Source organism: Oncorhynchus mykiss, chromosome 3, assembly GCF_057628025.1.
Source record: "Oncorhynchus mykiss isolate SJ-2025 chromosome 3, ASM5762802v1, whole genome shotgun sequence".
NCBI classification, from domain to species: Eukaryota; Metazoa; Chordata; class Actinopteri; order Salmoniformes; family Salmonidae; genus Oncorhynchus; species Oncorhynchus mykiss.
In genome coordinates this window covers 65,599,290-65,621,695 of record NC_143024.1, presented here as the reverse complement: position 1 = coordinate 65,621,695, position 22,406 = coordinate 65,599,290, and the positions used below count along the sequence as shown (strand labels likewise).

The window sequence follows — 22,406 nt, the reverse complement described above, 5'->3', positions numbered from 1 at the left end:
TTGGCAACACTGACTGTGGACATGGTGGATACATTTAAATGTAGCTGTAGACGCATGATGTGTCCTTAAAGAATACAAAAACTGCATTCATTAACTGTCAAGTCTTAGACACGGCCTCAGTCTCCGGCTGTCTCGGTGTATCATGCGGGGATTTTTGCACTTGTCTTTTCTCTGTCTGCCTTTTTCCATCTCTCTCCCTCTTTATCCACACACCATTCTCCAAACTTTTGTGTCTCTGTCTCTCATATATCACTCCCACTACCCCTCGGTCCTTTTCCATTTCCTCTCTCTTTTCTCTTTCTCTCGCTGTCTGTCCTCTCAATGACATGTTCTCTCTTTCTCTTTCTCTTCCTACATCCATCGATTATCTGTACGTCTGTTTGCTCTTCTGTGCTGCTCTGTCTCTGTCTGGATCTGTTGTCTCCATCTCTACTCGCCTGTCTGTTTTTTTTTTCTTCTTTCTATTACCTTTCAACCATTTCCTCTCTGACACCCCTGTCAATCTCTCTCTCGCTATCTCATGCTCTCTTTCTCTCTCTTTCTCTCCCGCACTCCCTCTTTTTTTCTCTTTCTCCCTCTCTGTCGAACCTTTAAACAGCAGGGGCAGGGTAGGGGGGTGGGGGGGGGGGGGGGGTAGGCAGAGATGGGTGTTTTAGATTCATGGCATTGCCACTATTTGTAATGAGGTGGATGCCTCTGCTCCACTACTACTCATGCTCTGCTCGGCATTCTCACCTTCCTTCCCTAGTTTTAATTAGTCTGGGTAAAGTGTTTTTTGATCGCCGCTCCTGTCTGCCCTGTTTGTATTCTCCACACTCTGGTTGCGTCCTAAATAGCATACTATACTGTATATGGTGCACTACTTTTGACAAGGGGCAAGGCCCGTAGGGCTCTGCTCAAAAGTAGTGCACTATATATGGGAATGGGGTGCAATTTAGGATGCGGTTCTCTCGAGCAGCAGCTAATGGTCCCCTCTGACTCAGGTCTTTCTTTATTTCATTAGAAACTTGCTCAGGAGGGGACAGGCTTTTAGTCTTTTCTTTCTCCCAGACCCGACTGTGCATTAGTCAGTCTGAGCCCACTGGGTAGAATGCATTAGAGGCTGTGATGGTAAAGAAAGAAAGGCACAGTTGGATTCTGCCCCCCCCGTTTTCCATTCATGATTGCATGGTGTGGCCTTTTGCATTTAGAGGTATGCGGTCGTTGTTTAAAAAGGTAGGTACAGCAGCCTTACATTGGGCTACTTCCGCTCAGAAATCCTTTGGGTGTTGTATGGAGCCCATTGTTATATAAGCCTGCTTTGTGCTGGAAAACAGTTGCATAATGGCAGCAATGAAAAAGGCAGGAATGGCCAATTAAAGCAGGTTATAGAATGTGTAAGTAATGGCTATTAGGGAGTTATTACAAGCCAGGGAGTAGAATCAGGATTCTATGAAATTAGGGACTTTTCTTTAGCAGCTTTATCTGAACAATAGTGATTATTATGTACATAACAAACCTACTGGGTAATCTATGTGACTCAAGACAATGTTAGTCCTCTGAGCTAAAGCCCTGGCTAACTCAAGTTCCAGTGTCTCAAGCAAGGTTATTGATCAAGCAAGCGGAGTTTGGCCAGCCACCACCTACCTCTACATGTCATCAGTCTTTCTTGTTCATTAAAATAGGTGCATAACCATTTTCGTTATGCACCTGATTGGCCGGTGATCATAACTGACTTTGCCAGTGGTGGAACCGAGTCTGACCTTAGCGAACATTATGCAGTGTTCAGTTGCCCTTCAGCAACTTGGACACTAGACAGGACTGTGGACTGTGGACATTGCTCTACAAGACAGAACCAGTGTTCATTAGCTGGAGCTGATGGGAGATTGGCAGGGCGTTGTGGGTGTTTTGGCATGGGGTTGTAGGTGCCCCAAGTGTTCCATTGTTCCACAGGTTGCTAATGAACATGACGAGCTGTCTCCTCTGTAGTGCTCAGAGTGAATGACCGGGCCAATCCTTGTCACTGCAGCATGTCTCTCACACACTAATAAGTACTGTAACATACAGACCTTATGGATCAGCTTTAGGGGTCAGTTTCTGGCTTCCTTGTGTGTCGGAAACCAACCCTCACACACGCACTTCTTCATGCACACACCAAAACCCCTAAAACACAGAAACCCTGAGTGTCCTCCTCCTCACTCCCCAGGAGCCAGCGCCCATGACAGAAGACCTTCTAGAGGAGCAGTCGGAGGTATTGGCCAAACTGGGCACGTCAGCCGAGGGTGCCCACCTCCGCGCCCGTATGCAGAGTGCCTGTCTGCTCTCAGACATGGAGTCTTTTAAGGTGAGGACACACACCCCACCCTGACATATATATTTTACACACACACACACACCCTGAAATGAATGCTGGCACACACACAAACACAGAGAAACACACACAGAGAGAGGCACACTCACTCTCACTGCCACCCAGACTGGGTGAGTGGCACAGGAGCCTATTAGTGTTCTCCGTCCTCTCAGTCAGTCAATGTGTCAGATTGGGGGGCGTTTGATTTGATTCTCACAGTCTCTCTGCCTCCCTCGTCTCACACGGTGGCATAGTGGAGGGCATGCTAATTGTGTTATTAATATCAATGAAAGGCTTCTTTCTTATTAGAAAGCGTGAGGGGTGTGGATTTGGACATGTGAAGAGGTCTTTGAGAGCTGATTTTCTGTATAGATTTATGTTTTAGTGCTTCAAATAATTTCCATTTAGAAAATAAGCCTCCGTCGTGTTGAATTATTGAATACTAGGTCGTTGATGTTAAGCCTGTAAAAGTTATAGTTGATAGAAGGTTGAACACACATGCTTTTAATGATTCATGTAGATTTCCTTCGTCATGCAGACAAATCTACAAAGCCTCTCTTTTTTTAATAGTTGTCTCTTTAAAAAAAGAATGGACTCAGGCTAAAGAAAGCTTCATTAATCTCTATGGTCACCTTATTGTGCAATGAATACAGTGAAACGTACCCCATTTTTCTGCTGAGTAGAATGAAGCCACACCTGCCAACTCCAAGCTGTTGGATTCAAGAGGTTCAGAACTTCAGGTCATTATCTTTAAACTTCTCTGATGGGACTTCAGGCTCAACCCCTTTGTTGCCAACAGTAACAAACGTTGACAAATAGTGTTCTTTCAGGGGGCACAGTTGCAACTTTCTGTTGCATTACCCCGGTCTGTTTTTAGCTGGCCCACTAAATGCTCTACTTTGGAGTTAGTTGTATGTTCTCGACCTTTTCTTCTTCTGTTCTTTCTGAGCTCCGACAACAGCTGACGTGAGGAGGAGGGAGATGGGTTATAAACTAGGGGAAGAAGAATGTTGTGTATTCAACCAGAGCGGGAAATGGGGCCCTTAGTTGCGTTAGAATGGCCTCAAAATGTTTCATGGCCAGGGCCGACCTGCTCTGTATGTAATTGTGCTTAGCCAAGCATAATCTGGCATTTTAGCTTTAATTATCCCGGTCCTTGCGGGCGCAATGCCAAGGATGGACCACTGATGAATGGTGGGGACTTAGGAATATGACAGCCAAGCACTACGTAACCAGCCCCCGCCTCAACTGAATATGTCACACGCACAAATTCCAGTATGCGCGCACACACAAATTTCACACACGCGCAAATACACATTTCACACACACACACACACCTTCTTTAGGGGGACTGCAGTAGAGAAGCCTCCTGTCCTGGCCTGGACCCCCAGGCTACTGGAGGAGCTCCTGTCTCAGTTATTCACGCTTTATCCTCTTTCTCATCAATCCATCTACTGCTGCTGCACTGAAATGGAGCTGTCTCCTCGCTACGAAACTTACCACGGAAAAAAAATAAAGGAAATGAAGTAAGGCAGGCTTCTAATTAATTATGGAGTGTGAATGAAGGAGAGAAATTACTGTGTTGAATCTCACTAACGCACATCAGCGAAAGGTCACACAAAAGTTCTTCTTGTTCAATTGGTCAGTCGGTTGGTTTCCAGAGGAAGCAGGGAAACAGTGAGACATTGATTTATTTCACAGCAGCAGGTACTCTGATTCAGACTCAGTCCCTCTGAGGGCCATTAACAGACTGATGCTGTCTGCTACACCTGAATCATCACCTGTCTTTGAGTCATGAGCTCACAGACAGCGAGCACTGCTCTGGAGGGGAGCTGAAGCACTAGAGGTGGTGATGACATCAGCCAGATGTATGTGTGTTTTCTGCTACTATCGCCAGTTTTTTTTTAGAAGACTTTTGACTTCTCTTGACTGTGTATATATGCTTTGGAAGATTAGAATATAGTGGAAAACCTTGAACATTTGTGGGGTTTGAGAACATGACTTTGCTGTGACCGTGACAAACCTGTGTCTGTCCGTGTCCATATTAGGCAGCGAACCCTGGCTGTACCCTGGAGGACTTTGTGAGGTGGTACTCACCCAGGGACTACGTTGAGGAGGAGGTGGTGGACGAGAACGGAGACACAGTGGTCAGGGGTGACTTGAGTGCCAGGATGAAGATCCCGGGAAACATGTGGATGGAGGCGTGGGCCACAGCCAAGACTACCCCCGCTCGCAGACAGAGACGCCTGTTTGACGACACCAAGGAGGCTGAGAAGGTACTGAGCTTTAAGAATTGTATTGTGCATTGCAGGGCCGCCATCATTTTTTACATTTTTTTTTGTTGTCTGGTCAACTGTAGAATCCTAACAACAGCTGCATACAATCTACTTCACCCTATCCCTCTGGCCAGGGTAAACGAAGAGGTAACATTGTGTTTTTATAGCTAGCTCATTTTTTGGGTTTTGAAAATATGTGAATGGGATCCAATTTAGTTTATATTCAAACTTTGGGTGACTAGGCAACCTAGACTTTTTCAATCCAACTTTATTAACTGGAATGAATCAATGAACTCAATATCTGACATAGACTGTGAGGTCTTTTTTTTGTATTAAGCCTATAGTTGCGTAGTGCAGGCCTACACGATGCAGACCTCAGCCCCGTGAGTTCTATCGTCCAATAATGTTGGTGTCTCTGTGTATCTGTTGATGAAAACCCCCCTTTTAGTCTAGCTTCAAAATATAAAGGTTGCTGCAGTTTGACATGGTTTTCATCCTCCCAAAGGCCAGGAGTTTTTAAAACCATGTGACCTGATTTTTAGAAAAACTCTGGTCCTATCAGAGCCCTTATTAAACCTTTTTACAACTGATAAATCACATCATACCGTGTTAGTTCCAGAGTCTTTGGTTACCAGACCAGGAATTACTAAAAGGGAGGAGAAGCTCAGTTTGGGGTTTTCCCCTCAAGTTAGGATTTGGGGAGGATAGGTTGTGCCTAAGAACAACTTTTACCCAGAGCCATTTTGCATTGTGATGAACTGCTAGACTGAGACTCAGTGAATGACACCTCTACCTGTTCTGCAGCTCATTGCTGCCAGCCCAGAGAACGAAACACTGCCAGGTTCACTACACACTCTCCCTCTCTCTGTTTGTCCCTGTTTCAGCCAATCACCATGCAGCGCTGCTGGAAATAGGAAGTAGGTCAGAACACAAGAACACCCTGCTATGACACACACACACACACACACTCACACACACACAAGGTGTCCATCCCCTCCCTGCCATGGGTCCCCTCCCTGAGAGTTTAAACTGAGTTCAGGGGAACCTTGCCGGGCCTTGAAGGTCGGTCATCTAGCCTATAGCACTGCGTCCTTCATCCGTATGGCTGCCGCCAGCCGGCTCTTTTGGGGAGATTCCAGGTGCACAATTTTTAGTTTGGAATTAATTTACTGCTGATTTTAATATATATATTTATATATTTTTCTTTTTTTTTTCTTCCTGCTCCAGTAAGTTGTCCTCTTAAGTAGGTAGATGACAGGTGTGCTTCTATAATCCACAGTCCTCTGTTTGCAGTCGAGACCATCGCCACAAGGTCACTCTGCGACAACTTAAGAGCACTGTACTGTGCCTTTCCTTCTATCCCTGTGCTCTCCCTGTGCACGAGAGCCTGAAGGGTTGTGTGTTATTAAGGGATACCAAATCAGATTGAGCTTCTGGAATCTCATCACTGACTCACTCAACATAACGAATGACCCTGTGTTGTATAAAGAGGAGGGTCATTAAAATGCAGCGCTGCCTCTCGCCAACACAATTGCGTTTATGCGGCAGACAGCCTCCATAAGTCAAAAGAAGCCGATGAACCAGTTTTGTAAAAGAACAATGCCTTTGGAAATGTCAAGTACCTTGCCGGGTCCCTGACAACCTCTGGAATCATAATTGCTGTAAGAGAGAGAGAGATGGAGAGAGAGAATTTGCTTATGATATTCTTCCCCTCCCCCAGGTGCTGCACTACTTGGCGGTACAGAAGCCAGCAGACCTGACCCGCCATCTCCTGCCCTGCATCCTCCATGCTGCCATCCTCAAGGAGAAGGAGGAGGGTTAGTGACCGCAGGGTCCTGTTGCTCGGTCTCTGTCTCTTTATCTATCCCGCTCTCATATCTCACCAACTTCCTCTCTTCTCTCCCATACAGAGTCAGTAGAGGACATCCTATCTGTTAGAAAGGCCATCCAGCAGGCCACCTCTCATGCCAGCAAGCTGCTGCGCCACCCCAGCCCAGACTACAAGAAACTAGAGGTGACTGGAAACAACTTTTTTTTTCATCTAGCCTTTATCTTACCAGGATAAATCCTGTTTTTCAAGGGAGACCTGGCAAGATTTGACGATCTCTACTCAACAGTCTCTAATCCCTAACCTCTACCTCTAACCCATTGGTTGGACTGCAAGGTAGCCACAGTATACTTTTTTCTACCCCCAATTCATCCACCCTAGTACTGTGTCTATGTGTCTGTCTCCTCCAACAGGACGTGATTACCCAGCTGATAGCGGTGGAGACGGTCATTGCCCGCTCACGCTCTCTGAAGGCCAAGTTTGGCATCGGGAAGGCAGAGCAGGGCGACAACGCAGAGGATCTGGAGAGGTACAGTAGGACAAAAGCAGCACGCCCTGAAATAATAAGAATATATTCCATTCAGCAGACACTTTTATCCAAAGTGTATTAGGCATGCATACATTCCTGGCATTGCAAGCACTGTGCGCTAAACAAAGTAATTTAATTTTAACCAGTAGGGCCAGATAGATCTGCGGAGATACAAAAATACCTATGGAGTTAAATGAAATCAATCCAACTGCTTCAAACCTATCTATTTCTATACAGGTCTATTTCTATTGAGATAAAATCTCTTTTGCAAGTGAGACCAATCGAAACCATGAATAGCTTAAGTGTTATTCGATTCGGTTTTCAGACAGTGCTCTTAACTTCCCTGTAGATTCTCTCCAGCCCTACTCCTGATGAAACCAGCAGGCACATTTTAACCAACCCTCCATGCCACTACTCCTCCTTCCCCACTGTTGTTCTTTTGTCCTCTCAAATCAAATAACATTTTATTCATCACCTGCTTCGTAAACAACAGACGTAGGCCAACAGTGAAATGCTTCCTTATGGGCCCTTCCCAACTGCTGAGAGAAAGAAAAGAATAGAAAAGTAATAACACGTTTGAGGGAGAGGTTGTTGTCCTCGCACCACCCTGCCAGGTCTCTGACGACCTCCTTATAGGGCAGGGGTTCCCAAACTCTCACGACCCCAACCATAGGCTATTAATGACATTTTTTTTTCACATGGTTGGGGTCGTGAGAATTTTCAGATATCAAAATGGGGTCATGGGCTAAACAAGTTTGAGAACCCCAGGCCTATAAGGAGGTCGTCAGAGACCTGGCAGGGTAGTGCGAGGACAACAACCTCTCCCTCACCGTCAGCTAGACAAAGGAAATGGAAAACTATAGGAAATGGAGGGCCGAGCACACCCCCATTCACATCGACAGGGCACACATCAACACAGTCGTGAAGAGGGCACGATAACCCCTCTTCCCCCTCAAGAGGCTGAAAAGTTTGGGCATGGCCCCTTAGATCCTCAACGTTCTTACAGCTGCGCTATTGACAGCATCTTGACTGGCTACATCACCGCTTGGTACGCTACAGAGGTTAGAGGTTTCCCTGCCATCCAGGACCTCTATACCTGGCGGTGTCCGAGGGAGTCCCTAAAAAATTGTCATTAACAGCCTATGTTAACTTTTTATTTTTATTTTGGGCTATTGCAGTCAATTGAAAAACATTTCTAACATTCTGATTGTCTTAACTCACCATCACATACTTTTAATGTGGGGCTATGACAGTCAATTGCAAATTAGACTGACATAATGTCTTATCTCACCACCACTAATGAGAAGGGTATGCTTGATGCATGTCGCGTCGGAGCTTCTCAAAGTCAGGAACATTTTTGGTTTTAATGCAAACGAGAGCACTCAATCCAGCTTCACACAGATTTGAGCTGGCAAAGGGTACTAGGAGTTTTATGGTGCTTTCAAGATAACTGGGAACTCTGAAAAATTAGAGGTCAAATCATGACGTCAGTGATCTTCAGGTCGGAATGTCGGAGCTCTAGAAAGAGGCCCGAGTTGGATGACCGTTCAAAAGGATTTTTCCCAGTCAGAGCTCGTTTTTTTCCCTAGTTCCCAGTTATCCTTAATGCACTGAAGTCAGAAGTCTGAGATTGCTTAGTTCCCAGTTCACTTACTGATGCTGTTTTCTGTTGGAAACATGCTCAGCGTTGGGAAGGGGGCATGGTTCGCTTTTGTAAGACTCTCCAATAAGTAAGACTTTTGTTAGACTCTCCAATAAGTAAGACTTTTGTTAGACTCTCCAATAAGAATTATTTCCTCTGAATCCACTGATGCGGTTACGCATCTGTAGAATGTTTTTTTTATTTCCCCAGCATGCTTGAGTTCAGATTCCCAAAGATGTCTATTGCATAGGCAAGGAGACATTTTCTTTTACTTTACACAGAAAGTTCTTTAAAAAAAATGTTTTTTTTTTACATCCTTTGTGAATGACAGAAGTTCCTCTGTCAATGTGAACATCTTTTCAACCCTCCCCCTTGCTAACCACCAATCCTCAGTGTGAAATAGAACATTGTCATGCTCTGATCACATATCACATAGTTTTGTGAACAGGCCTGCGTGCAGTGGATATGGTTTGATGTAGTTTACCATTGAAGTTACCTGCTGCAGTATATTTCAGTTCTGTGCTCAGCTCTTTTGCTGCCAGTGCCTCTCGGTGTATCATACAATGCTTCCGTATGGCAGAGGGAGACGCAATCATAACTAGAGTGCAGAGGCCTGCCTGCCGTCCCACCATAGATGGAGCCCCATCTGTGCAAGATCCCACCATTCGATCCCATGGAATCTGTTTTTCGTTAATATAGCCACGCAGCATTCTGAACATCCTCTGTGCCGTTTCATGCTCGGGAATCGTGAGACGGAACAATATGTCCTCGTGAATAGCATCCCCTGACGTACAAACGTCAACTCGTGGGCATCTCGGCCCTCACGGCTAATGTACATTTGGAGTTTGAGTCATTCAGTCAGAGTTTTCTTTTGATTACTAGCAATAGGATCATTTCTTCATTTAGCAGTGTTATCTGACAAAGATATTGATGCGAGTGTCTGTACATCTCCCACCCCACACGTTGTTTTCACCATATCAATTGCGGCCAGTAATATCAGAGTCTCTGTAATAGTGTGTGGTCTCATAGCATAGCGGGCCTAGTCATTCACCGTGGGAATGATTCAAGTGCAACAGTCAAATGCAGCCTTTTCAAATGATCTAAGGGCACTCTGGTAGAGTTGTATCTTTTTAGATTTGAAAAATTTAGACGAAGGTTAACCACATTGCAATGATTTTGAGATGCAAAGACGATATTATGATCATTTTGGGAGGGTATATGCAGTTTAAGTCTGAAGTTTACATACACTTAGGTTGGAGTCATTAACTTGTTTTTCAACCACTCCACAAATTTCTTGTTAAACTATAGTTTTGACAAGTCATGACACAAGTAATTTTTCCAACAATTGTTTACAGACATTATTTCACTTATAATTCACTCTATCACAATTCCAGTGGTCAGAAGTTTACATACACTAAGTTGATTGTGCCTTTAAACAGCTTGGAAAATTCCAGAAAATTGTCATTGCTTTAGAAGCTTCTGATAGGCTAATTGACATCATTTGAGTCAATTGGAGGTGTACCTGTGGTTGTATATCAAGGCCTACCTTCAAACTCCGCGCCTCTTTGAAGGTATCACGTTCATCTGTACAACCAGTAGTACGCAAGTATAAACACCATGGGACCACGCAGCGGTCATACCGCTCAGGAAGGAGACACGTTCTGTCTCCTAGAGATGAACGTACTTTGGTGCGAAAAGTGCAAATCAATCCCAGAACAACAGCAAAGGACCCTGTGAAGATGCTGGAGGAAACAGGCACAAAAGTATCTATATCCACAGTAAAACGAGTCCTATATCGACATAACCTGAAAGGCCACTCAGCAAGGAAGAAGCCACTGCCCCAAAACCGCCATAAAAAGGCCAGACTACGGTTTGCAACTGCACATGGGGACAAAGATCGTACTTTTTGGAGAAATGTCCTCCGGTCTGATCAAACAAAAATAGAACTGTTTGGTCATAATGCCATCATTATGTTTGGAGGAAAAATGGGGAGGCTTACAAGCAGAAGAACAATATCCCAACTGTGTAGCACGGGGGTGGCAGCATCCTGTTGTGGGGGTGCTTTGCTGTAGGAGGGACTGGTGCACCTCACAAAATAGATGGCTTCGTGAGGGAGGAAAATTATGTGGATATATTGAAGCAACATCTCGAGACATCAGTCCGGAAGTTAAAGCTTGGTCGCAAATGGGTCTTCCAAATGGACAATGACCCCAAGCATACTTCCAACGTTATGGCTTAAGGACAACAAAGTCAAGGTATTGGAGTGGCCATCACAAAGCCCTGACTTCAATCCTGTAGAACATTTGTGGGCAGAACTGAAAAGCATGTGCGAGCAAGGAGGCCTACAAACCTGACTCAGTTATACCATCTCTGTCAGGAGGAATGGGCCAAAATGCACCCAAGCTTGTGGAAGGCTACCCAAAACATTTGACCCAAGTTAAAAATTTAAAGGCAATTCTACCAAATACTAATTGAGTGTATGTAAACTTCTGACCCACTGGAAATGTGCTGAAAGAAATAAAAGCTGAAATAAATAATTCTCTCTACTATTATTCTGACATTTCACATTCTTAAAATAATGTGGTGATCCTAACTGACCTAAAACAGGGAATTTTTACTTTGATTAAATGTCAGGAATTGTGAAAAACTGAGTTTAAATGTATTTGGCTAAGGTGTATGTAAACTTCCGACTTCAACTGTATATATTTTTCTCAGGATTTTTGAAATGATCCACAACCCGTTTTCATATCAGGTGATACCCACATGGGGTCACGACCCCTAGTTTGGGAACCGCTGCTATAGGCTGCTTCATTGTGGTCGGTGATCAGGCCTCCCACCGTCGTGTTGTCAGCAAACTTGTTTGAGTCCACGCAGTTGTGTGTGAACAGGGAGTATAGGAGGGGACTGAGCATGCACCCCTGATGGGGACCCTGTGTTGAGTTTGGATATTTGGTAACAATTAGTCTGGGGAAAATGTTAGCTGTTGAGGTGAGTGCTAATGATCATATTTATTTTTACGTTTGCTCATATATTCACTCGTGATATAAGTCAGTATTCAGCATCCATCCATGTCTGGAGATGAAGTGGAAACCTGCCACTAGGATAAACAGTGAGCGCTGTTACCTTTTTCAAGTTTGTTTGGTTTCGATTCTTCAAGTGCGTTAGGGACGGTGGATGAGTTTAAGCATCTGCCTCTGATTCCAAAGGTTGCGTGTAATTTTTGGGGGGCCAATCCCATTTTGGGGGGGCCAATCCCAAATGCCAATCCCGACATTTGGAATAATTTCCAAATTTGATGTTTGACAAACATGGATGAAGGTCTAATTCTGACATGAGACCTATGAGAGCTGGTAGCATACAGTACATTCGGAAAGTATTCAGCCCTCTTGACTTTTTCCACATTTTCTTACGTTACAGCCTTATTCTAAAATGGATTAAATTCATTTGTTTCCTTATAAATCTACCCACAATACCCCACAATGACAATGCGAAAACAATTCTGGGAACATTTTTGCAGAATAATAATAAAGAAAAACAGAAATACCTTATTTACATAAGTATTCAGGCTCCAATTATCATCTTTGATGTTTCTACAACTTGATTGGAGTTCACCTGTGGTAAATTGAATTGATTGGACATGATTTGGAAAGGCACACACCTGTCTATATACAGTAGGGCAAAAAAGTATTTAGTCAGCCACCAATTGTGCAAGTTCTCCCACTTAAAAAGATGAGAGGCCTGTAATTTTCATTATTGGTACACTTCAACTATGACAGACAAAATTAGAAAAAAAATCCAGAAAATCACATTGTAGGATTTTTAATGAATTTATTTTCAAATTATGGTGGAAAATAAGTATTTGGTCAATAACAAGTTTATCTCAATAATTTGTTATATACCCTTTGTTGGCAATGACAGAGGTCAAACGTTTTCTGTAAGTCTTCACAAGGTTTTCACACACTGTTGCTGGTATTTTGGCCCATTCCTCCATGCAGATCTCCTCTAGAGCAGTGACGTTTTGGGGCTGTTGCTGGGCAACACAGACTTTCAACTCCCTCCAAAGATTTTCTATGGGGTTGAGATCTGGAGACTGGCTAGACCACTCCAGGACCTTGAAATGCTTACGAAGCTACTCCTTCGTTGCCCGGGCGGTGTGTTTGGGATCATTGTCATGCTGAAAGACCCAGCCACGTTTCATCTTCAATGCCCTTGCTGATGGAAGGAGGTTTTCACTCAAATTCTCACGATACATGGCCCCTACACGGATCAGTCGTCCTGGTCCCTTTGCAGAAAAACAGCCCCAAAGCATGATGTTTCCACCCCATGCTGCACAGTAGGTATGGTGTTCTTTGGATGCAACTCAGCATTCTTTGTCCTCCAAACACGACGAGTTGAGTTTTTACCAAAAAGTTATATTTTGGTTTCATCTGACCATATGACATTCTCCCAATCTTCTTCTGGATCATCCAAATGCTCTCTAGCAAACTTCAGATGGGCCTGGACATGTACTGGCTTAAGCAGGGGGACACGTCTAGCACTGCAGGATTTGAGTCCCTGGCGGCGTAGTGTGTTACTGATGGTAGGCTTTGTTACTTTGGTCCCAGCTCTCTGCAGGTCATTCACTAGGTCCCCCCGTGTGGTTCTGGGATTTTTGCTCACCGTTCTTGTGATTATTTTGACCCCACGGGGTGAGATCTTGCGTGGAGCCCCAGATCGAGGGAGATCATCAGTGGTCTTGTATGTCTTCCATTTCCTAATAATTGCTTCCACAGTTGATTTCTTCAAACCAAGCTGCTTACCTATTGCAGATTCAGTCTTCCCAGCCTGGTGTAGGTCTACAATTTTGTTTCTGGTGTCCTTTGACAGCTCTTTGGTCTTGGCCATAGTGGAGTTTGGAGTGTGACTGTTTGAGGTTGTGGACAGGTGTCTTTTATACCGATAACAAGTTCAAACAGGTGCCATTAATACAAGTAACGAGTGGAGGACAGAGGAGCCTCTTAAAGAAGAAGTTACAGGTCTGTGAGAGCCAGAAATCTTGCTTGTTTGCAGGTGACCAAATACTTATTTTCCACCATCATTTGCAAATAAATTCATTAAAAATCCTACAATGTGATTTTCTGGATTTTTTTTTTTTCTCTCATTTTGTCTGTCATAGTTGAAGTGTTTACAGGCCTCTCTCATCTTTTTAAGTGGGAGAACTTGCACAATTGGTGGCTGACTAAATACTTTTTTGCCCCACTGTAAGGTCCCACAGTTGACAGTGCATGTCAGAGCAAAAACCAAGCCATGATGTCAAAGGAAAAAACAGAATTGTGTTGAGGCACATATCTGGGGAATGGTACCAAAAAATGTCTGCAACATTGAAGGTCCCCAAGAACCCAGTGGCCTCCATCATTCTTAAATTGAAGAAGTTTGGAAACACCAAGACTCTTCCTAGAGCTGGCTGCCCAGCCAAACTGAGTAATCGGAGGAGAAGGGCCTTGGTTAGGGAGGTGACCAAGATCCTGATGGTCACTCTGACAGAGCTCCAGAGATCCTCTGTGGTGATGAGGGAACCTTCCAGAAGGAAGGTTCAGCGGCAAGGACTGGGAGACTAGTCAGGATCGAGGGAAAGATGAATGGAGAGCGCTCATGACCTCAGACTGGGGCGATGCTTCACCTTCCAACAGGACAATGATCCTAAGCACACAACCAAAAAAAACAGGAGTGACTTAGGAACACGTCTCGGAATGTCCTTGAGTGGCCCAACCAGAGCGCTGACTTGAACACGATCAAACGTTTTAAGAGAGAGACTTTTTAAAATAGCTGCGCAGCAACGCTCCCCATCCAACCTGACAGAGCTTGAGAGGATCTGCAAAGAAGTTTGGGAGAAACTCCCCAAATACAGGTGTGCCAAGCTTGTAGGGTCATACCCAATAAGACTCGAGGCTGTAATCACTGCCGAAGGGGCTTCAACAACGTACTGAGTAAAGGGTCTGAATAATTATGTAAAAGTGATTATTTCAGTTTTTTGCAAAAATGTCTAAAAACCTGTTTTTGCTTTGTTGTTATGGATTATTGTGTGTAGATTGACGGGGCAAAAACATTTAATGAATTTTAGAGTAAGGCTGAAAGTTAACAAAGTGGTAAGTCAAGGGTTATGAATACTTCCCGAATGCACTGTATATTATCTGATCAGAACATTTTGCTAGCATGTTATACATGCTAGTCTCCTTGACCTTCACTCGTGTAGTAACCTGGCCTACTCTTGACCAAAAACCTCTGACTTGTCTGATAATCAATCAATGTGATTTTGTTTCACTGAATCTCTGTGTATATATTTGGTTAATTGATCTCTGGCTGGACAAGTGGACGTGGTAGCTTATTTATTAATTTGCTCATCTATCACTGATCAGAAACATGTAGCCTAAATCAACTGTGGCCTATTATTTATCTTTTGACTCGCGTCGTAGCCTTATATAGAGCCCAGGTTATTTTTCTATTGTCCCAATCCCACTGAAACCCAAAATCCTGACTCCTGTCTCGCTTGAAAATTCCTAACCTTATTCTGTATTCTATAGGTTGCATTATCAAACCATGTCTCGCCTATGCATGTCAAAATACCGCTATAATATGTCTGCTCTGTCTTGTATTGCTGCCCATATGAGAGCTTCGGTAGAGAATGTGACCATCAAATGGTATGAGAGTAGATATGGATTTTGTTTTTTATAAATAGAGTTGGACCCCGTTAAGATGCCTTGATATTTAAACAGTTCCCTCTCATCATCTCCCCGTTATTCATGAGCTGATCTGCTGTCTGTATAATCATCAACTTGACTTTGCCAAATAGGAGAGATTCTGTCATTTGTTGGAGGTTATCTAGCAAGCTTTCAACTTTGGTCATTTTACTTTTGTTTGACTGCCGTTACAAAGTTTGTATGATCCGACAACGCTATAGCCTACTCGGGGTCCGCTGTGTGTCAAGATACTGTAGCCTGGACCAACTGCTGAAATGCGCTGAATTAATTGAGGAACATGATAACACTCTGAATTTATGAACGGCCTGTTTCTCAATTCACAACAATTTAATTGCCAATCAAATGAACTCTATCATTACTAAATATCAGTTTCACTTTCTGTGAAATCTTTACATAGTGGCGCTGACAAGGTGGCGCAGCACCTCTCTTATTTGCGGCGAATCTTTACATAGTCACTATAACTTGGTTTTGAACACTTTAAATGGGCACATTTTTTGCTGTATTTCCCCGGACTCTCTGGTTAGATGAATTGTTCCCGGGTATTGAAACTGTCCATTTTAGAGAAAATCCCCATTGCCTACTCTCACCAACTGGGTGGCGGACCGTCAGGATGTCCAGGATCCAGTTGCAGAGGGATGTGTTCAGTCCCAGAGTCCTTAGCGTAGTGATGAGCTTGGATGGCGCTATGGTGTTGTAGTAGTCGTTGTAGTAGCTGTAGTCGATGAACAGCGTTCTCACATAGGTGTTCCTCTTGTCCAGATGGGAGAGGGCGGTGTGGAGTGCAGATTGTGTCATCTGTGGCTCTGTTGAGGCGGGATGTGAATTGTAGTGGGTACCACTTGTGTGCCTTCCATCCCATCCTTCTCGCTTTATTAATATCACAAGCCGGCTCTTATTTTATCATACACCCTGCTCGGGGGGGGGGGGGGGCGGGGGGGGGTAGGAGTAGGAATGCTAATAAATGTTGGGCAAACACACGTACTGTGTTGTGTGCTATATTAAAACTCCACCACCCTCTCCCCAGGCACACACACTGCTCAGATTGTAATAAGGGAGCATAGTATAGTGGGTGTGTTTGTGTGCGTGTGCCTATCTTGGGAGTGAATAAGTGAGTGTGTGTCTGGAGTGTGTAGATCAATCTGTGTGTGTCTCTGTTTGTGTGTGTGTCTGTCTGTCTAGGTATTCACTTACAGTGTCAGAGGTTCAGGTACATTGAGAGAGAGAAACTGTGTACTGTACTGTAGCTAGTTTTTACAACCCCTTCTCGTTATTCTGTTGGTAAAAGTATAATTGCATGTCTTTTAAATATAATATACCTGCATGTGTTTTCTGACTATGCTCACATGGAATGAACCTCTTCCCCCATCTCCTCTTCTTCTCACTCTCAGGTTCGTGAGCTCTCTGCTGGAGGAGCCTGAGGTGTCTGTGATCGGAGCAGGGCGCGGCCCAGCCGGCAGCATCATCCATAAGCTGTTTGTCAGCGCTCAGAGGGTAAAGCACACCGTCTCACACTGTCACCACCATCCAGAACACACACGCACACACTTGTACAAACATACACACCGTCTCCCACTGGGGCCTTTCCTAACTCCTGGCGTCACAGGATATCCCGCCACCACTATCGGCTCACGTGCTGTTTGTCCAACGGCCCAGGCAGGAGATGTTATGTTCCCCCTGACTGATTCCCCTCCTACAACCCCACCCTTTTTCCAGGCCCTGAGGGGCTCCTGGGCATGCTGCCTGAGTAACAAAAAGCATGCTGCTGCTGGACTGTGTTCTAATGTGTTCACTTATCACTACTTTCTTCTTGCCGCTTTATTAAACCGTTTTACTTGCTTAAGTTAAGTCACTCTTCTTGCATATCACATAATGCAACTCATACCAAGTATGATGAAAACGTCTGTCAAAAAATGTCTTTGTGCAATCTGACAGACAAACATCTAGGCTCTGTAGTTCCCTCTGTTATGATTAGCAGAAGGACAATTAAACACATGTCTTGTTTTATTCAGTTTGATATGATTTGACAAGCAAGGAGAGAGACACCTGGACCAAATGACTCTATTCTGTGCTGCATGTCTTTGAGTATACTCCGACGGAATAGTCTGAGATGATCAGTTAAAAGGCACTTGCAATGATAGATTACCTCTCGAATTGAACTGTACAGTTGCACCTGTATTGGTTATGAAAGTAAGTGTATGCTTGGCTGTAACACAATATACATACACAATAATATAAATACAATGCCTGGTTTGGTCTTGGCACATCCAATGACGCATACATTTGTTTGTTCAACGTGAAAGTTAGTTCAAGCCAATAAATGTGTCTTCTTCCGGAGTTCATCAACAGATGCAGTCCCTGGTCCCAGATCTGTTCCTTAGAATAATTGCTAGTAAAATGCAAACAGGGAATGAATGCTTGTCTTGGCTCTCTCCCCTGTGCCTTGTGTTGGAGGATGAAACGGTGCGAAAAAATAGTTAGATTTCAGCAAACTCTCACTCCCTCAATCACTTTTTTTTTTTTTTTACCCAGCAAGATGTCGGAGTGTTAAATTACAGCCTGTGTTTTGCCAAGCTCTCAAAAGAAAGCTTGTAATTATCCCAAGCACATGTAAATCAGATGAAACCATCAGCCAATCAAATGAGGTGAGTTTCTTGGGAACAAGGGAAAGAGAGACAGAGAAGAATAGAAGAGAGGAGAGATGTCCTGCCCCTCATCTTACCCATGTTACCAGTACAAGACTACAGTACTAGTTTGATTGTTGTCTGATTGCAATGCCGCCTGCTCTGGCTTGAGTGCTATGCATGTGATGCATTCGGTGGGATGAATGTCATGTCTTCTCAACCAGAACCTAATCTTCTTAATCACCTGACTTTGTGTCGGTTTGTTGTTTGTTCTTCTGTTTGTTATTTTATGTTTTTTCGTTCTCTCCATCGTATTATGTGTTTTTTTTGTCTCCTAACGCTGCTTGCCTCTCACCCATGTCAAGCTCGCTGACTACAGCAGTGATGAGGTAACCACTAGCAACCCTCCCTATCCCCCCTTTACACCCCTAGTTCACCCCCTCCCAGTCCATCCATCCACCCCCCCATGCCCCTCTCCACAATGACTTCTCCCTCTTTCTAGTGCTGCAACTGAGGTTCAGGCTAGCTGAGGGAGGGATACAGACAAAGATTACAGTTATTTCTCTGGTAATGGTTTGGAAGAGTGAACCGCTGCAATTTCCAGACCTCCATAACACAATGGAGAAGCACAGGGTTCCTAAAGCGATGCCACTTGCCGTGTTTTTAACCTCCCCCTGACCTTTTTACCTAACCACCTAGCCCCTCTTCTTCTCCTCCTCCCTTCCATCTTTTCTTCTAACCACCTATCTGTTACTGTAGCTTTAATCAATTATTTTTGTTGTATGTCCATTTGCTCTCATTCTCTGTTGATGGGTCTGCGTTGATAAACAAGTGTTTTCTGGTGGATGTGGAGGTTGGTTTATAGTAGACTAGTTTTAGCTGGTTTAGTATGTATACTAAGGAGTGGTATGTCGCCATACACTGAGTGCATAAAACCATTAGGAACACCTGCTCTTTCCATGACAGACTGACCAAGTGAATCCAGCTCAAAGCTATGATCCCTTACTGATGTCACTTGTTAAATCCACTTCAATCAGTGTAGATGAAGGGGAGGAGACAGGTTAAAGAAGGCTTTTTAAGCCTTGAGACAATTGAGACATGGATTGTAAAAAAAGATTGAAGTGCCTTTTGAATGGGCTTTGATAGTAGGTGCCAAGCGCACCGATTTGTCAAGAACTACAACGCTGCTAGGTTTTTCATGCTCAACAGTTTCCCATGTATATCAAGAATTCTACCTATTCTTCAGATATACTACATATTCTATCCACATAATGTCTAAACATGCCATCACATACATATATAATTATACTCCGGACTCTGACATTGCTTGTCCTAATATTTCTATATTTCTTAATTCCATTCTTTTACTTTTAGATTTGTGTGTGTTGTTAGATATTAGTGCACTGTTGGAGCTAGTAACACAAGCATTTCGCTACACCCACAATAAACATCTACTAAATATGTGGATGCGACCAATAAGATTTGATTATGAATGGTCCACCACCCAAAGGACATCCAGCCAATTTGACACAACTGGGGGAAGCGTTGCCGTCAACAAGGGCCAGCATCCCTTTGGAATGCCTTCACCACCTTGTAGAGTCCATGCCCCGATGAATTCACGCTGTTCTGAGGGCAAAATGGGGTGCAACTCAATATTAGGAATTTGTTCCTTTTAAGTTTTGTACACTCAGTGTATACATTACAGTAGGTTAGCGGTATCCTGCTGTTTAGTATGTACACTCAGGAGTGGTAGGTTGCTCTTTTCTGTCTGGTTAGTTATATACTAGTTTTAGCCTGCTAGTTTACTATGTAAGTATTGGAGGTTGCTGTGGTGTGTTTGATCCCTTTTGGCTTTAGATCTTAGCGTCACGTAGCTTTCTTGTGTTGCCATCCCTCTAGGGCTATGCTGTGCCCCACTGAAAACAAATGCATACATTGATCTGGAAGCACACACCGAATCGCTCCAATCCATTAAATGTGTTCTCCTTTCCTCGCCTTAGACAATAGTTTGGGAGATGTGGGAAGGCATTTGTTAATTTGTAATCAGCTTTCTAATTTATGTAATTTGTTCCTGCTCAGTAAAAATAGATTGTGTTAACATGCTGCTGTCGTTTCCCAGTCCAGACGCTTTCACTTGCGCCAGGTCTGATCACTGTCGAGGTTGTTTCATTCCCCCAACAACTTAGAATGAGTTGTATGTATGTTTTTCTCAGTCTCGCGTGTCACACTCTGTTATACTCACATTGTAAAAGTGTAGTATGTGTTAAGGTTCTGCTTAGACTGCCTAAAAATATATTGTGTTCTAGTTTCCACATTTTATTGGTCTTTTATAGAAAGTCTACTGTGTGTTGGGCCCTGCATTCTCCATTTTGTGCCAACCTAAATTTTAGCCACTTTGGTTGCGTTTAGACAGGCAGCCTAATTCTGGTCTTTTTTCCACTAATTGGTCTTTTGACCAATCCCATCAGATAATTTTCCAAGCTGATCGGATTGGTCAAAATACCAATTAGTGTTATTAGAATTGAGCTGTCTGTTTAAACACAGCTGTTGACTCCTCCCATCTGTCTGCCTCTCCCCACACAGGCTGCCCTTTTGGCTCCATTGGATGAAGACACAGGACGTGGGGGTGGAGCTGATGACAAAAAGCCAATGGGTGGTGCCAGTGTGCCAGACTTCCCTCCCCCTGCAGGGCGTGAGATCCTGCTGCGTACGTGTGTCCCGCGGCCCGCGCCCTACTCCAAGGCTCTCCCCCAGCGTCTCTTCTGTGTCCTGATGAGAGAAGACTTCAGGCTGGCTGGGGCCTTCTCATCCGACACCTCCTTCTTCTGAGAGAGGGAGAGTGAGAGCGAGAGAGAAGGAAATGGAGAGCAAGAGAGGGGCTAGTCTGGAAGATGAACCAGGGAGTGTTGGTAGGAGGGCATTTGGGATCTCTGGTCAGTGACTCAATCAAGGCTGTATGCATCTCATCATGAGTGGAGTTATGGGCGAGTCTATGGTTTGTTCCAAAGCCACATGACGGAAAGCTCCACCCATCTCGGGGCTGGCATCATCTTAAGTGTCTCGTGGGAGGATCGGAGAAACAGAACGGTGGGCTGGCAGGCAGCGCTTTCTTATGAAATCATCGCACTGTGCAACGACTCATATCAGACTGTTCGTTGGTTCCCGGAGGGCTACTATTTAGACTATTCAGTTATTTGGGGTTTAAATGCAAAATAGACTGTATTCAATTGGGAACTGAGCTTACTATGACTGTTTTAGTCAAATAAATCTCATGCTTTTTTTGTTGCGTAGCTCTGACAAAAAATAACCTAGGGAAAAATAAAAGTACCCTTGTGTGAAAATAATTTGTTTTTGGGGGGGGAAATAAGAATATTCCCCTTGACCTATCTCCCTGAGTGGTAATATATTAGGACGCTAAATACCATATCATGTATTTTTCCCTGCCACTTGATTGTGATCGTTTGTGGCTCTCCAGTTGCCCAATCAGTCATTGGTTGAAGACCATCATCTCTTAGACGCTCACAATGCTCTATCTGTTCTGTAGCCCCAGACACTCTCACGCTGCCCATCGCGCTCGTACTGTATGCAGTAATTAGTTACCACTTAAAGCATTTCTCACTATAATAATGCTTATTGATATACATGCAATCACCGTAGGTTTTCCCTAGTCACCTAAATGTATTGAATCCTAGTTGAAAGTGCAATTACATATTCTATATTGTAAAGACGTAGCCTTACATATAGCAGCGGAAAGAAAGGTGTCCTAGTTAATGTCGTTAGTGCTGTTTCTATGAAGAAGGATGTTAAGTGCTGTTAATTGTTAAGTTGCTGAGTAATTTTACTTAAGTCAATGCAGACAACTTTTCTACTTTGTCAGTAATTGACTGAGGGGATGGATTCAAACTGTGGAGCTAGCCAAAGTCTGTACATGTCAAGTGAGTCTTGGTTGTAAATGTCTCCTAGTTTAGTCCTGTTACATTGGTAAAAAAAAAAATAAACATTTTAATTCAACACTAAAATGTATAATATTGGTATTTGTTGTTGGTATAACTATTTAACATTTTGTGCACTTATTTTCTTAATTGCGATTAATCATATTGTCTGAAAGCGTTCAAAATACACTGAAAACATCTCATCCATAATCTACTGTATACAGCTAAAAACAACAATGCGATGTCAAAACAGGTTGACATTGAGGTAAAAGAAATGTTACTTTGGGCAAAATCAAGGCGTCAATATTCTTGTAATGCTTTTTGTATCAATCTTAAAGGGTAGGTTGCATAAACGTAACATACTGTATAGGTTTGCATTAGTGTACACAACAAAAGTCCCAATGCAAAGTTACACATCACTTTTTATCACATAAAACCGATCAGCAATCCGAATGTCATGTCAGATAATGTTTTTCCGGGTTGTGGTGTAATATGGAGGACCCGGCAAGCCA

General features: G+C 43.7%; 1 protein-coding gene across 2 annotated transcripts in view; it reads left to right on the top strand.

The window, feature by feature from the left end:
* rab3gap1 (RAB3 GTPase activating protein subunit 1) overlaps positions 1–21,981 on the top strand; it is a 52,664-nt gene extending 30,683 nt beyond the window's left edge. Inside the window, exons 18-24 of one of the 2 annotated variants that reach the window (XR_016494776.1) lie at positions 2,186–2,323; positions 4,378–4,605; positions 6,326–6,422; positions 6,516–6,619; positions 6,847–6,962; positions 16,730–18,351; positions 20,546–21,981. Coding sequence is in view for 1 of the 2 variants with exons in the window: in XM_021597349.3 (XP_021453024.2) it covers positions 2,186–2,323; positions 4,378–4,605; positions 6,326–6,422; positions 6,516–6,619; positions 6,847–6,962; positions 16,730–16,832; positions 20,546–20,791 (1,032 nt within the window). In the remaining variant the exon portion in view is untranslated. The remainder of the gene's footprint in view (positions 1–2,185; positions 2,324–4,377; positions 4,606–6,325; positions 6,423–6,515; positions 6,620–6,846; positions 6,963–16,729; positions 18,352–20,545) is intronic. The other variant, XM_021597349.3, reaches the window with a different exon arrangement.
* Positions 21,982–22,406: the final 425 nt, after the last annotated feature.